Below are 16,207 nucleotides of genomic sequence, written 5' to 3' on the forward strand. Positions count from 1 at the left end.
AATGCTTGAACATCCAATTCCCACAAGAATGAAGCATTAGGCATGGAAGGAGAAATCAAGTCACTTTTCTTCACTGAAATACAATTTGCAAATATAGTCTCAATTCTGTAAATGCATCCTTATTGAGAGATTGATAAAAGCAGAGGGTAGCAAGCAGGCACAGTGGTTTGATTTGCTGTCTTGTAGTGATCGGCCACCAGGTTCAATTTCAGACTGAGTTGAAAAGGTATATACTTACGACTGGTCCAACCAGTCCAGGTAGGCCAGGGAACCCCTACAATCAATAGGAAAGATGCTTTTTAAAACACAGTAATATACACAGCATTATTGAGAAAAAAACATATCCAGTGATTCACATACTTCTAGGGAAGTAAGATATGGGAGCTTCCAAAACAAATCTATCAAGATTTGTATACAATACCTGGTTTTTATAACAGCAGAAACACTATTTCAATGAGCTGTAAGTTAAAGATATTCATCTGTTTACCCATATTATTAAAATGTCATCTGCCTTCCTTACAACCTTTTATTTTCATGCTTTTCACTTTTATCGGACAGTGTGTCAAGTCTGCCAGTATCCAGGATCCTATCAATCATCGACAGCCTCCAGCTACACTGGATACAGATTTGATATCTCATGAATCATGAAGTAATATGGATGATTACAAATATGTACTGTAATCATATCTCACTTTGTGCCAAGAAAACACACTCCATGCACAGCAATATGTAATTATTCAGGGTAGCTGCGTCCGCATGCGTAGGCTGCAAAGGAACAAGAAATAGGTTTATTCCATGCTGAAAAAAGAAGAAAGAAAACACAAAGTTTCGGCCGTAAAGCCTTCTTCAGGTGTGAGCCTTCTTCAGGTGTCTCACACCTGAAAAAGGCTCCATGGCCGAAACGTTGTGTTTTCTTTCTTCTTTTTTCAGCATGGAATAAACCTATTACTTGTTCCAATATGTAATTACACAATACACAAGCTTTGCCTATTACTTGTAACACAAAAATAGGAGCCAGGGCAATTAATCAAACTACTGTATGCGAACACAAGTTCTCATAACATAAATTAGCTATAAAAGGACTTGAACTAACTTGGACTTGGACTTGGACTTGAGCTATAAAAGGATACTTGAACTAATCACATGCCTTGAGTAAAAATGGTTGTGTGGCTGCCTCAACTTAGCAGCACATGTCTGATAAGATGGGAAGCTATTCTGTAATACGTTTGTGTCAGTCTTTGTCCAACCTGCATTTGTGTCAAAGTTGTGTATCTATTCTCAGCTACTATATTTTCATTCTTTGGAAACATTGATAGGAATTTTGCTAGTGCTTTTGGTGTAAGTGAAAAGAAAAGGGGCGTTATTACTCTGGAACAAAAGCTTGTTATTATATGCAAGAAACGAAAGAAAGTGATATCTTTGTCACTACTGTGCTTAGTATTGTGTATCGTTAAAAATGTTTTCTTATGAAAAATGTTGTCTCCCCCTCCCCTATGGCAGAATTTCTCATTGCTTAGTAATGTACTGTAAATACTGATGCTTTTATGCTTTTTTACTGCTTTCTGTATAAAATAATCATAAAAACACGTTATGCAGAAGAAATGAATAATATGACCCATTACTATAGAAAAAAATACCATCATTATTGTGAATCTGAGTTCTTTACCTCTAACTCCTTCATTCCCATTGAACCAATTGTTCCTATAATGCAATGTCTTCCACTGATTCTTTTACCTCAAAATGTAGGTAAGTCTTCCAGAAACACAACTGTCACATTTCACATAATAGAAATTTGTACTGTACATTTCTTATGTTTACACATCCATCTGAACACTTGCCCATCCTAACAAGTAGTTATGTATTAAGATGCTCTAGCGACAGGAACTATTTTAAGAAAGCTGATTCTTTGAAATGCCACTCTGTCATAACCAGAACCTCAGACTGGTGCCATACTGAGCAGCTGGCGCTGTGAAGGATCTCCAGAAGCCCCTTGTGCCAAGCTGCCCACGCAGAGGCATTTAACGGTTCACAGATAATTGAACAAGGCCAGCACGGCCAGCAATGTTAAAATACTAGGACACTTGTAGATCTTCACTATGTATAAGAGAATATATAAAACACACGCTATAATACAGAAGGTAACTCTAGCCTCTGTTCATTCCTGTTGACTGATTTTCTCTGGAAACATCACACATGGAGCTCACATTAGAGAAAACCACATCTATTAATCTTCTGTGCTCAGATCAACACCTCAAGAGGGCTTCTTGGCAAGACATCAGCCATATCTGCCTTAGCTGGAAAACAAATCCCTACAGTTCTAGCTAAGAGGAAAAAATAATAATATAGCTGCTCAATGATACAAGCAAAAATCAAAGAAAGGCTCAGATTTTTGAAGCAGAAGGTGCTTTAAACTGGTAATTTTACCATATGTTAATGATGCAACATATTCAAAAGGCTGTTTTTTGTCATATTTCCCATGATTTCGTGGTTTAGGCTCACTGTGCTTTTAAAAAAAAAATGGACAGGATGCACGCTGTACAGAATCTGTAACGGTAATGCAAGTGAGGGTGATCTCTAAAGGGGCACTGTGGATAATGGATTCTTTTGCTGGAGTTCGTTTTCTTGCCTGCGTGGGGCCGCTGATTAAGACAACCACTCGTACAACACTAAGACTCACCCTTGAGCCTTTGCTTCCTCCTGAAAAGACTGGCTCTCCCTTTTGGCCTTTCGGACCAACCGGACCCTGAATTGAAACACAGAGAGGACAGGCTTTAGCTAGACATCAGATATAGGCTTACAATAACTTAACAAAAGGTTTCACTGACAGCACCTTGGACATGTCTTTACTCCTACCAATAATGTTACATTTACAGTAGATGAATCACAAATAATTCCCGCAAAACTGTAATGACAAAAGTGGACACTGTTACTGTATATGTGAGGAGACAGAATACCAGCAAAACCTGCAAAGAAGATAGAAAAATTGAATGTGCTGAATGCATAATTATGTAATTTGTTACAGACTCTTTTTCAGTAAAGGTTTCCTTACTGTCACACATACAGTACGGTACAGGCCAGTCTGCTGTATGGACCAAGATATTGTATCTCCACCTACCTACTGTATCCATCTCGGGCATTGACCTTTGTAAAGTTGTCTATAATTTTTTCTTGGTCTGTGCTTTTCTATCACTTTCATCCTTAACTTGTTTCAAAAGCTCTGTGGTCTTTATGGTTGAATTATAATATCAGTATGTGAGTTGTAGCTTGAAATTTAATCTCTCAGAATATAAGAGACACATGCATTTCTTTTGAAGTCAAGCTAAACCACTTTGATTAGTCAGACACAGACCATTACAGTAATTTTGTTACCTGTCAAACTACAAACTTTTTCAGCTTAACTGATGTGTGGGAGCCATAGCAAAGGTATTGTAACCACATCAGCATTTTTAGCTTTGTCGGTCTGGAGATTCCAAATATCTAGTCCTATTTGAAAGTGCCATGATTGCCAGTTCAGACAGTAACACCATGGAAAGTTTGCACAGAGGTGAATATGTCTGCAGGGTACAGCATACAGTATGAAACAGATTAAAATGATCACCTTCAACATGTCAGACCACCATGAGTTAAGAATACAGTACATCTGAATTTCTGTGCAGATCGAGGTTAAATAAAAATGTGGTCTTTATCACACATTTAAAATGCATTAGTAACTGTTTCAAAACAAGATCCATGATGAAACGTTCAAGACACCTTTTTACGTGCTCTGTTCTTTAGCTACCTGGTATATTCTGCTGGCAATCTAAGCTCACCGTTAAAGGAAGAAAAACAGGACAAAGGTTTTGCTTCAGATAGATTTCAAAAGGGCATGGTAGCGAATTGGTGAGTATTGCTGCCTGTGTTCTCATGGGTTTTCTCAAGGTGCTCCAGTGTCTTCCCATAGGACAAAGACATACTGGTAAGTTATTTGGCTTCTGAAAAAATTGGCCTTGGAGTGAGTGTGTGCATGTTTATGTATGTGTGTGCCCTGTGAGGGACTGACAGCCCATCTTGGGTGTACCTGGCCTTGTGCCCATTGCTTGCTGGGACATGTTCAGGCCCCTCCACAGATGAGTTAGAAAATGGATGGATCGCAATATTGTTCCGAGACAACCAGAAGGGTGCAATGCTGATCATTTGATGGATGCATTTTGCAAAGGGGCATACAGTTATGACAGAGGATGTGAAAAACTGTGAAAAACGTCTAGATTTCCCCATTTCTCTGGGATACCTGTGGAAAGCCCACTTACTGGCAGTCCTGGGGTTCCTGGAAACCCATCTGGAGCTCTTGGGCCAGGATCCCCGATTGTTCCATTGCAGCCATCAGGACCAGGCAACCCCCTCGAGCCATCCTGACCTGGATGTCCCTGTAATAAGAGGCATGAAATATCAGAAGCACCCTAAGCACAAAGTGACATCACACAGGCCAAGCAAGAAGCCAACAGGCATCCACCAGGATGTCTGAGAGGATAAAGGATGTATACAGGGGGAAACAATTCTGGGATGGGAGGGGGCTGGAAGCAGAAAGAAGAATGTAATCAAATACAAATACAGTATGTTCTATTCTTTAACATCTTCACTTCTGCTCTCAATTAATACTTTACAAAGGTTGCAATTTTGGCATACAACACAACTATTAATTGTCAATTGCTGGTTTATCAGAATGATGTCACATTTTCTACCAGAACAATGGGCAAAACGTTTACTGGCACTATTATTCTTATACAATAAAATCTGCTGGCACACTGTGTGCAACAGGCAGGTCAGACTCAGAAAATGTAAGCAGGACATGCTTGGAACACAGGCTGAACTGTGGGCAGGGCAATGTTGAATCAAGCTCTCTCTCTCTCTGCTAGGTGTGACTGGGAACACCCCCCATCATTACACTCAGGTCTGGGTAAGGTTGGCTTAGCCAGAGCACCATCTGCTTGGCCCTCAACAGCATCCCCAAAGGGGTTACCAGGTGCTTGTGATCTTGTAGTGACCTCATTGAGAGCTGAGGTCTATTCTCCCCCTGCCTGGGTTCTGAACAGCATGACAAGTGCATGCTGATCTCAGTGTCTTCAGTGAATGAGTCTGGTGGCAGTGAGCAGAGTTGATTACAACTTAACAGATCTCAAGGGTTCAAGGGTTCAAAATTAAGTTGTGATCGAAGCATTACATATAAGTATAGCAATGCAGTAGAGCTATTCTTGTTTAGCCACGTTTATATGAATGTAATGCAGAGCAGACGTAAGCATGGAGCAGATCTATCAATGATCCAGATACACATCTACCACAGTGAGCCTAACAGATTCTTTCCATTACAGCAAATGATATAAAGCTATTTATGAAACCAAATGAAGTGCTGATATTTTGGGACAAAATATTTAGCAAACCATACTGAAAAATAATACCTAAAAGAGTTCTGGTACTCTGCTATATTATATTTATAATTCATTAATTACACTTGAATGACTTCTGCTTGGTTCAGCATGATTGTCCTGTTACAGTATGCAGCTAGGTCAGTTTTTGTACTCTTACATGCCATTCAAAACACTGAAAAGAAGCTTTTCTACACTTAGAATATTATTTCAGATGTGGAAAATAAATCACTGGTCTGAAAAATGCATAAATCGTGATAATAAACACGAGCTTTCATAAACAGTACATCTAAGCCTTAGTAATGAGATCTCTCATATTGTGCCAGGAAATGTGAATCCACTCACAACATATATTTCAATTTGGGAGCATCATTAAATGCTGTCCTGTCTCAGACTGCCACAGATGGTTTGGTCAGACTGTCGCTCTATGAGTACAAGTCCAGCACACTGAAGGCCTCCATTACCACCTGCTCAGAATACGCTGTTTATGTCGGTCTACCAGCAAGTAGTGAGGGCTGCAGGAGACCTGAAGGTGGCATTGGACGTCAGGGAAGGTACTTACTGGAACTCCGTCACTTCCTGAGAAACCGGGTACACCCATTGGTCCCTGAAACCAAACACAAAACCAGTATTCATTTGCGTTTGCCACAGGCTTTGTTTCAAATCCAACTGTTCTCTGGCCTGAAAATCATCAAATCTAGATTATAAAAACTAGGATCCATTTTAAAAGCCCCCAAAAGAGCCGTGGATTAGCCACGTTCCCACTCAAATATTCCATTGGAATTCTTGACATAAGTAACTACTGTACTGTATGTGACAGAAGTGTAATTGTGCAGGTTTATTCAGAATGAAAAGCTCACAAAGGCAAAAAAAATAAAAAGGCAATAGTAATGATTTAGTCAACATTTAGCATTTAGTCAACTATTTAAAAATGTTTTAACTAAAATGTTATACATTAACTAATTGTTTTTAACATTTAGTTCACATGGAAAATAATACATTATTTATATTTAAAAATAGCAATAACTGTTGTTATAGCAATCTCTATTGTGCATCAATCTTTTATACCAGAGCATTGCAACGCAGCATCGGAGACAACGATCCCTTTGAAAATCGAGAGTCTAATTTATTTTAAAGTTCAAGATCACTTTGGATGTAGAGAGGTAAAGGTCAATGAATTCTGATGATCCTGAACCGGCACCCAGTTTACTTCGAAAAGTGTGGCAGTTGTTGGCAAACCAGGACTGCATGGGTGGTAATATTCTGACTTGACCGATCTGCATGATGCAAGATGGAGGCATTGCGGGAGGCACCTTGTCTCCTTTCAGCCCAGCAGGCCCTCTTGGTCCTGGGTGGCCCCTCTCACCCTTTGGTCCTTGTGGCCCCAGGCTACCTGGAAATCCTGGGGGTCCATTTGGCCCCAATGGCCCTAGGGGTCCTGGTTGACCCTGTGAAGAAACAGAAGAATGTTACAAAGGAGGCCAGTGCTAGACCATTCTGCACAACTGGCCTGTTTATCAGTTAGTAGTTAATTGATCCAAGTATCTCATCCAGCTTGAAAGTAGCCAGAGTATCAGCTTAAACAACATAGGTAGGGCAGCTTGTTCCACACTCCCACTACCCTTTGTGTAAAGATGTGTTTCCTGTCTTGACCACAGGATTTCTTCCAGCTGTGTCTTGAAAGACCCTAGAGGATCTGCTTCAGCTTCAACAACATGGCTGTGTAACTTGTTGCACACCCCCAATTCTGTCAAATAGACCAGTAAATCCTAATAAAAAGTATCAAAACAAATAATTCTGCTGTACCGATGAGTTCAGTCATATACAGTAAGAACAAATTTTGTAAGTTTTCCTCCTATAGCTTACAAGAAATTACCTATTGCCAAATGCACACAAATTCACATCTAAATCTATTTGCCAAATGACTTGAGTCATTTGTTTACTTCTCAGTCATTACGCTGACATCTGCAGATGTGATCAAACTACATTTGCAGTGATAAAAATCAGTCCCATGCGAACTGAAGACAGAGTGAAGTCAAAGCTCAGTAACAGCCAACTTCTTTGCTTCAGTACACATGATCTGAGCAACATCTCGAAAGACACTCATGTACATATGTAATAATAATTGCTTACACTTATATAGCGCTTTTTCTGGACACTCCACTCAAAGCGCTTTACAGATAATAGGGACTCCCCTCCACCACCACCAATGTGCAGCATCCACCTGGATGTGTATGTGTACATCATTCAGCTGTGACTTCCAAAAGAAAAGTATATACTGAAACTTGAAATAGTAATATTGAGTTGTAATGTAGAGCCTGCAGGAGGTGCTATCAGTTCAGCCAGGCTGCCTAATAACACGAATGAGGGGGAGACTGGGAAGGAAATCAGATTGCCTTAAAATCCTCCCCAAAATGTCTGGAACCCTACATTCAGTTTTGCAACAAAAGTTGAAAAGTTAGAAGTTGTTGTCTTCTAACCCTGGGCCACCCTGAATTTCTGGTACGGTTCTGTGTTTAATGTCGGTGTCCATCCTGTCAGACTCCCCCCTCTCTCTTTGGCCCGTGTTACACTCTCTGATTTATAAGGCTTTTAAGGCAAGTTAGAATTGTGTAAGTTTAATAAAACAAGCTGTTGCTCTTTATAATTTCCATTTGCCTCAGCCTCTGACAGACTGGACAGACATTTACAATATTTGGGGTTTTCCTTAAGCACCACAAACCATAAAGAGATCAGGACACAAGATAAGGGAAGGAACTGGATGTTGTTCAGTCCAGTTTGCACGGTTGGTTGTTAGAGAATAGTTGTCTCTGTTGTGCTCTCTTCAACACCTACACCTCTTTTGCCCTTTTTACACTGAAATTTCAATTCGAAAACTGTCTTTTTCAAATTACTTTTGACATGTCTTTACAAATGTCAATGTCTTTTAAAATTCTCATGATTTGTGGATTCTCTCTGGGACCAAGAGAATTCCCAGGTATCCCAAATGATATCTCAGACACCACCAGTTTTCAATGGACAGCCTTACTGGGTTTGACATCACTGACCATCACTTTGGTGACGGATCTTTAACTGGTTTCTCAGGTCTGAAAGTGGACACTGATGACTCACTTAAATACAGGGTTATCTCTCTTCCTACTTAACCTACTTTCCAAACAGTGTAGTTAAAACATAAGAATCTTTAATTTTCTATACATAAATCTAATTATAGATACAGATAATAATATAATTATTTTTAAAATTGTAGCCATGACAGAATACACCTATTAATAGTGTCTTTCTCACTGCTTCCTGTTCATTTATATACAGCTTTTTTGTTAATCTAAATATAATTCAAATAGCCTGAATTTGACCCGAGTGAAGTCATAGCTTATAATCGGTGTGCTAGCCAAGGCTAGATCCAGGCTCTGTAAGACATCTCTCCTTTCAAGTTTATGAGTCTTGTAATGTTTTAACTGATGTGAATGAGGTCTTTAAAGAACATCATGAATCTGTCCTTGCCTTATAAACTCCCGAGCTCTTAAATTTATTCAAGAGGAGATGGTATCTGCACCTTTCTTGTGATGTTATGTTTTTGAAGTTTGTAGGGACAGTTTCCAACTTGGGATCTGCAAAGGACTGTCCCAGGACACATAAAAATTCACCACCAGGGGGAAGCAATAAGCAGGGAATTGAGCAGGAAAGTCTACAGTACCAACACAATACTGGATCACTGTACCATATCCACCATTCCCTGAATCCCGTTTGGATAAGATGGTCTTGCCAAACAACTTTTATATCACATTATTAAGAACACAAAAATTTCCATGTACTGGTCAGTAAGTGACTGAATTGGTTACGCACAACCTTAGTAACTAGTGAAATTGTAGCAACAACATAAATCCAGTCTGTTTTAGCTGAGGTCAACTTTCAACCTAAAGTCATTAAAGACGTGATAGTGAATTAATTCACCATTTATCACCTTAACAGTGCTTACAAACAATTGCTGGACTGCCTGACTGAGAGGAGTAAGAAACTAAACCATACTTCTAACTCCAGCATTAGGGATATGTTATATTTTTTAACATTATTTATAACATCATCAATAACAAGTTAATAAATTGTGTGGAGAGTTATTAACAAATGTCTAGAATGCAGTATGACCACTGTTTGTTTAGGTTTTAGGCCATTTGTGGGGGCTGTGTGAAAAAATACATACTCAAAATTGAAGCACTGAGATTTGGTTAGGGCGGCTGTATTATTTTCACATCCTGAGAGAAACTGGTGGAATGATGGAGGAATAGTTTTCCTGTAAATTGATTTATCTCTCTGCTGTTTTATATTTGCATACAAATATAAATAAGAGTGTGGATTATGTGATGATGTTGCCTTCTTTTAAAGGGGAACTGCAACGTTATTTTTATATTTTGGGGTTAAAAACAATCAGCATTGATGTGTGCATTTCAATCCGCAATAAGAGTAAAATGTACACGGTAACTTGTAAAACCTCCAATTTACATCGCAAAATAGACAACATTTCTAGGTATGCAGAGTGCTATATTCTGCAATTCAGAACGAGGAAACAAAACTTCCAGTGACATGTACGGCCCTATGGCATTGTAAACAAGCAGGTTTGTCAATACAGTACACTTTTAATCCAATAGAAATATTGCTTTCAACTTTGAGATGTTATGCCAACAAATACTACTGACTTGTTAATTCTGCATGCAGATCACGTAGGAACATTTCTGGAGTGAAATTTCTGCTGCACATCCTGTAATTAATTTGCTCCTATATCGCATTATGATTGTCTAGTCATTACAGTGACTAGTGAACAGGAACCTCCTGCTCACAATTCTCATGAACTCTCGCCTCTCGCCCGTGGTGAGACCAGTGGTTTGTGACTTACAGTATTTTCACAAACTTCACGATTTTGTGCTTAATTTGGAATTTGTAAAAAGTTTCTATACCGCCAATGAATTTAGTTTGTTGCAGAGATTTAATAACTGGTCTGAGAAATTGTTACTTGGGTTCTTTCATGACACTAACAGCTAACTGTGAAGTACTGAGAACACTTTCAACTTTCTGAATTGGCATGTGCTGCTAACTCCAAAGCTGAGTGACTTGAAATTTTCAGTTGGAGGAAATGTTCCAGAAGAATCCAAAAGTTTTAGAACAGTTTTAGGACCTTCTTTCTTCGTGATGATGGGATATTTTAGTTTGATCAAGACTATAAAGCTTTTTAATATCTTCATATTTTACTTCAGAGTTCTTAGGTAACTAGCTTGCAAGGTTTTATGATATATAGACAAATTCAGCTGACATCTCCCCTGTCCAGCCAGAAGAGTTGGTTTAGTGAGGGTAGATAATCTGAAGAGCAACATTCTCTGGGGTTGACAAAAGCTTTCACACGGGCTGTTTGCGAGCTGCTTGTCAAAGCGAACAATAATATTTTTCTTTTATGCAAAGCACTTTACATCTGTGAAAGCCTTAGAAACACATTCTCACGTCACCTTTCAGGACGATGTGAGCTTCCGAGCTGCTCGACATCTCTGTAAAAACAGTGGGAGATCACACAGGAAAGTTAAATGAAATTCTGATGCATCCACAGGCAAGAAGAGAGACATGCTTCTTCAGAAATGAGAAAAGGCAGAGATCCGGAATAACAGTGGAGAGAAATATCAGGGAATTTATTTTTTGGTTGAAAATAAAGTTTACTTTTTTCTGTCAGTGAGAGTAACTCATTGTTAATGGGGCAAAGAAATGTGTTAAGTTGTGGCAGTTTTCTTAAAGTGCTTCGTATTCAGTTACTGTAGAAACTTTGCTTGTCAATTAGGTTAAATGCTTTATAAAGAAATGCACAATGTTAATGGAGGTTTTAGTATTGCTCTAAAGCCAGGTAAATTTCAGGTAACTTTGGACAGCAATGTTGAGAAGTGTTTAGGGCTCTGGTATTGAGAGTCATTGGTTTATATTTCAGGTATCTTTCTCTTAATAAATACCCTGGTGTATAAAACAGTCTCCTGGTTGACAGTGCATATGAGAATTTATTCTCTGGTTAAATAAAGGATAATGAAAAATACTTCAGTAATCATGAGGGGATTTAAACTTCACTTTAAAATCCAGCATTCATCCCTAACAAGAGGCTCTTATTGGGGTTAAATCAGAGCTACAGATCTAAGGACCGTAAGCAGCAAAGTCAAAGCCCCTAATCTGATTAATGAGAGAATAGAGACAGGAATTTATACTTTTGCTTTTAAGGAACCCCTGTCCTCTGTGAAACTGAACCTCTGCTCTATTGATCAGACCAGTCAAGATGTGGAGGTTGTCAATCCATCACCATTGTCTGTTCTGGGAAGCACCTGCGAAAGTAAACTTCAGCACTTACAGGTACAAATCTAGCAACAGTGTATTTTACTGATATGCCAGATGAAAGAAAAGGAAAACGAGCAAGAGATTACTTGGTGTGAGTTTAAGAAATTGCTTTTCCGGTTGGGCTACTACTATCCTCTTGAGACACCTTTCTTTTCAAGGCACCCAGCATACTTTTAGAGAAGAGACGCAAAAGAATAAGGTGGAAATCTTGGAAAAAGCATACATATATTTCAGTGTCACTTTCTAAACCTCAGCCTTATAGATAAGATTGTGCTTCTCTACCTTCCAGGCCAGGTCATCTTTTCAGAAGCTAGTGTTGAAAGGCACATCAGAGTTTTGATTTCACAGACAGGAAAGGCAGCACTCAGTACTGCAGTGATAAAGGAATGAAACAGCAATTTCACTTTCTTCCCACTTGATATCTTTCTCAAATGTTTTAGTGGAGAAATATAGCTGAAAAAGGGAGATACACAGGAAAAATACTTTCCCCATTCTTTTGAACTACTGTACATGGATAGCTGAAAATGGTAATTCGTTTTTCAAATCAACCCCCATAAGTCATAATACTTGAGAGGTCTATAAACATTTGTGAGAAAAAAAAACGCAAGATGAGAAAATTTTTAGCATTGCTTTTCGTTTTTGTTCTTAGAGAAGCCTTGTTTTCAGTTGCTTGTAAAAACACGTCTCGATGTGTATGTGTTCACAAGAGAACCTCCCAATCAGCTTATACTGCAAGGCCACTGTGACCTGACCTATTAAAACTTGCAACGGGAGTCAGATTCATCCTAACGATTATTTCCCAGGGGAATGCTTTATTTTAGCGGACTTTCATGATACAGGTCAGTGAGGACTGTTCTTTCCCGGGCTGTATTTTAAATAAGGCTAGCAACAACAAATCAATGATTTTTTTAAATTTGAAACACATGTACTAGTGAACAAGTAAAGGTTTATTCTTGTTCCTTTATAGCCTACGCATGCTGACACAGCTACAGTACCTACTTCCACCTTCTACCAAGTTATTTTATCCTGATCTTCTCAGATGATGTGCTATACAGTATTTTTCAAAATATTGCAGGGTTTTCACTTACAGATATACTGTACCATAATGGCTTTAGAGTTTTCGCTGACACCTGTCACATGCAGAAAAGGGAAAATGGAGCTGAACACAGTTCATTTCAAGTCACTCAGAAAAGAATGTAAAATCTTTCCATACCAGTGGAAACTTCAGAATGCAACGGAATTCGCTATGTAAAACTGCTTGATGGGTTTTATATGGTTAATGTCATTTTAAAAATTACAAAGATATTTATGTCACTTCTTTTGGCTTTTGCAAGTTGTTGGGCTGGCAATTTTTTGTCAAGACCTGAACAGTTATTCAACCAAACCTGAATCGACATTTAATACAGTATCAGCATCATACTATAATGCTGTCGTGGCTACTGAGAGCCCCACACTCTGTGTAATATTGCTCTCCCTGCTATAGTGCTGTTCCATGCAGCTGTCTTAACAAGAGGGCCCCAGCCGCCACTACAGGACGCCTTTGAAAGATCGAACATAAAAGAGCTAACTGCCCATCTTCTGAATCAAAGAAGATCCTTTTACTGCTCCCAGTTGCCACACAGAAGGGGGCTGGATGCTGATACGCGGCCATCATCCCCCATTGAAATCCCCTTTTTTCTCACACAGAAAAGCACATCCATCCCACAGATCCTTTGGCCATAAAAACACTGGGGGATGACCTCATGACTGACCAGACGCTGTTAGCAATGTGCCCCGTGCTTTTAAAAACATCACACTCTTATTTCATCAGGGACCAACTTGTACAACTTTTCAGCCACAGGAGAAAAATCCCTTTCACTGCCTTTTGGTCAGGTAGACCTTTAAAGTTGATGGGCAAGCAGGCACAGGCAGGGCACTGTATTGACCCAGTAGCCCCAGATACCATCCCCAGTCACAGTCACACATAATCACAGCAATTATATTCATTAAGGAGGTTAAATACTAATCACTTTGAAACCAACCAGACCTGTTTACTTATAAATTCTACTTTAATATTTTACCATATATTTTGGAGCTATTTATTGTTGCAGGAGTCAATTATTGGCTCTCCAGCACAGAAGATCTACTGGAAAGCTTTCTTCAGGAATAAGCACTTCACTTGTCTGGGCCATCTGCTGTCATATTTTGAATCCCCTCTTTGGGAAATGGCTGGTATTGGCTGATTAGGCGAAATGGCTCTCCTTGCACTAATAACAGTGCAAGCTCACACTATGCTGGCAAGTCTTGCTTCTACCTGCTTGGTGGAATCCAAATCATGGATTACGAATGACACAGTCCAGACTTGGCAATTTCTGGGTTATAAAATTCACTCCAAGTATTTTTACACATTAAGAACTGAAGGGTTTCTAGTTAGATTTTCCACTTTATTATATTCTGCTATTCAAAGGTGGTCTCATCAAGAATTTAAAGGCAGCAAGACAACTAAGATGCCACAAAAAGATGGCAAATTCAATTCACTGCAAATACATTCAAGGTATTATATGCAGGTTACGAGGAAATAAATCGTAAACAGAAGGTGTCCAGCTTGAAGAGGCAATTTCCCAAAAATATTTGACTTGTACATATTCATTCATGTACATGGTTAGTGACAAATGTGTCCAACAATAGTGCTAAACAAATTTAAGACGGAATAAGTTAAAATATTGTGTCTACTGTTCATCATTTAAAACAGAGACCAAAATATGATCATTTTTGGCCTTTCAAGTGGATCTGGATTCAAGCAGAGTCTGTGGAGATCTGATGCACATATTCACAAGACAACAGAATTTTGTGAATCTGAAGTTGGAACAAGAGAACAAGTTTATGTTTATAAAAGCTGGGAAACCAGAGGAATTTGTTTACATAAATTAGGAATTTGAAAGAAAATATCACACCACGTTACAGAAGTTGTTTTCCTACGATCATTCAATAAGCAGATTCATGAGGTTTCCACAGTCTGTGACGTAAGAGCAGCCAAATAAGCTGGAAACTGAGATGGGTCAAACTGTGGGCTGAAATACTGACTATGGTTTGGGCTAGAGCACTGACTGTGAGCCAAACTATGGGCTGGGACAAAGTTCTTGCTTATTATGTATTCTGTGGAAATATGGATGATAAATGTCAAGACATGTTACTAGTGAGGATTTTTAGAAATCAGCTTATCAGACTCAAAAGCATTGAAGAGCTGCCAATCTTTTGTTGACTGTGATTGATACACTCAGTGAGTTCTCTCAGATGCTTTTAATTAAGTATTAATTAACAAGTATTTTAAGACGCATAGTATCTGATTTTTAAAATGACAGTCGTGCCAAGGCAGTTAAAAAATGTCAAACGCAGAAACGCAAATGTGAAAGTTGTTTTCTCTAAATATGAAATATAAATACCAGACGCACAATAAAAAACACACACATTACTTGTCTTCCTGCATTTTGCAGGTCTGCTCTCCAAACAGTGTGCGAGAGACGTCAATGCCAGAATGATGATTTTATTTTTTCTGCATGAGATGAATTTAATAAAAGCTGTTGTTTTCTATAGCCAGACACTACCTCTGGCACCTATCCACACACCTAGGCTGGGTATTTTCAGTACATTTATACTGCACAGTCAAACGTGCTTAAAACCAACCAGACACCGAGACAAATTAAAGGCTGTGATTGCAAACAGGGTCTGTCGGAGACTGGCTCAGCAGGAAAGTGGGATTTGGTGTGGGGGCAGCTCGGGCTGTCTTCTGCTATTCTTACAGCCTCAGCCCTATGAGAGTGGCTTTCAGGTCTTTTCACTGACAGGAAGTTGGCTGGCCCATTGAGCAAGGACAAAAAAGAACAGACCCCAGGCTGACTCAACATCTTCATTCTGCTGGCCAGGGGGGCTGGGGGGGCCCAGGCAGAATCCTGGCTGAGCAGGGGGCAAGGGGGTACGTTAGGGAAAACAGGAAGAAGCACTGCGCAGTCAGGGCAGGGGTGGGTGGGAGCTTCAGGCTCTTTCAGTCGTTTGGCCTTCTCTTTACGTGACAGTCCTGTCTCTAAGAGAGGCCCCTTGCTACAGTATGTATGTGGCCTGTCAGAGGTATAATGTAGGTGAAGGTCGCAGGTGAAATTCCCATTGAGGGATCAGGTTCATCAAAGGCAGAAGAGCACCGCGACAGCACCTCATTTCCATTTCAACGAGGGAGGGATAAGAGGGATTCCTTCAGCTCATCCCCTTGTTTAGAGCCCACGCCATCAAGCACAGTCATACTTCACTATCAGCTTTGGTTTCCAGCTTGAACAGGCAGCAAAGACAGCTGGCTCTCCTCTTCCTGGCTCTTCCCGCACCCACAACAAACAAATCATTCCTATTTATTTAATCAAATAGTAAATAATGACAATGTTGTTTAACATGAAGTAGAACACTTGTGATGCGGTCAGCTGTCATAC

The 16,207-nt window shown here is 39.5% G+C and overlaps 1 protein-coding gene across 1 annotated transcript in view; it reads right to left on the reverse strand.

The window, feature by feature from the left end:
* The window catches only part of col4a6 (collagen, type IV, alpha 6), a 151,790-nt gene that overhangs the window by 60,558 nt on the left and 75,025 nt on the right, over positions 1 to 16,207 (reverse strand). The window contains exons 5-9 of the mRNA XM_088924586.1: positions 6,713 to 6,847; positions 5,962 to 6,006; positions 4,287 to 4,403; positions 2,678 to 2,743; positions 239 to 274 (exon numbers count right to left, since the gene is read on the reverse strand). Of these exons, the coding sequence (XP_088780712.1) occupies positions 239 to 274; positions 2,678 to 2,743; positions 4,287 to 4,403; positions 5,962 to 6,006; positions 6,713 to 6,847 (399 nt within the window). The remainder of the gene's footprint in view (positions 1 to 238; positions 275 to 2,677; positions 2,744 to 4,286; positions 4,404 to 5,961; positions 6,007 to 6,712; positions 6,848 to 16,207) is intronic.

Source organism: Atractosteus spatula, chromosome 9 (genome assembly GCF_055471065.1).
Source record: "Atractosteus spatula isolate fAtrSpa1 chromosome 9, fAtrSpa1.hap1, whole genome shotgun sequence".
NCBI lineage: Eukaryota > Metazoa > Chordata > Actinopteri > Semionotiformes > Lepisosteidae > Atractosteus > Atractosteus spatula.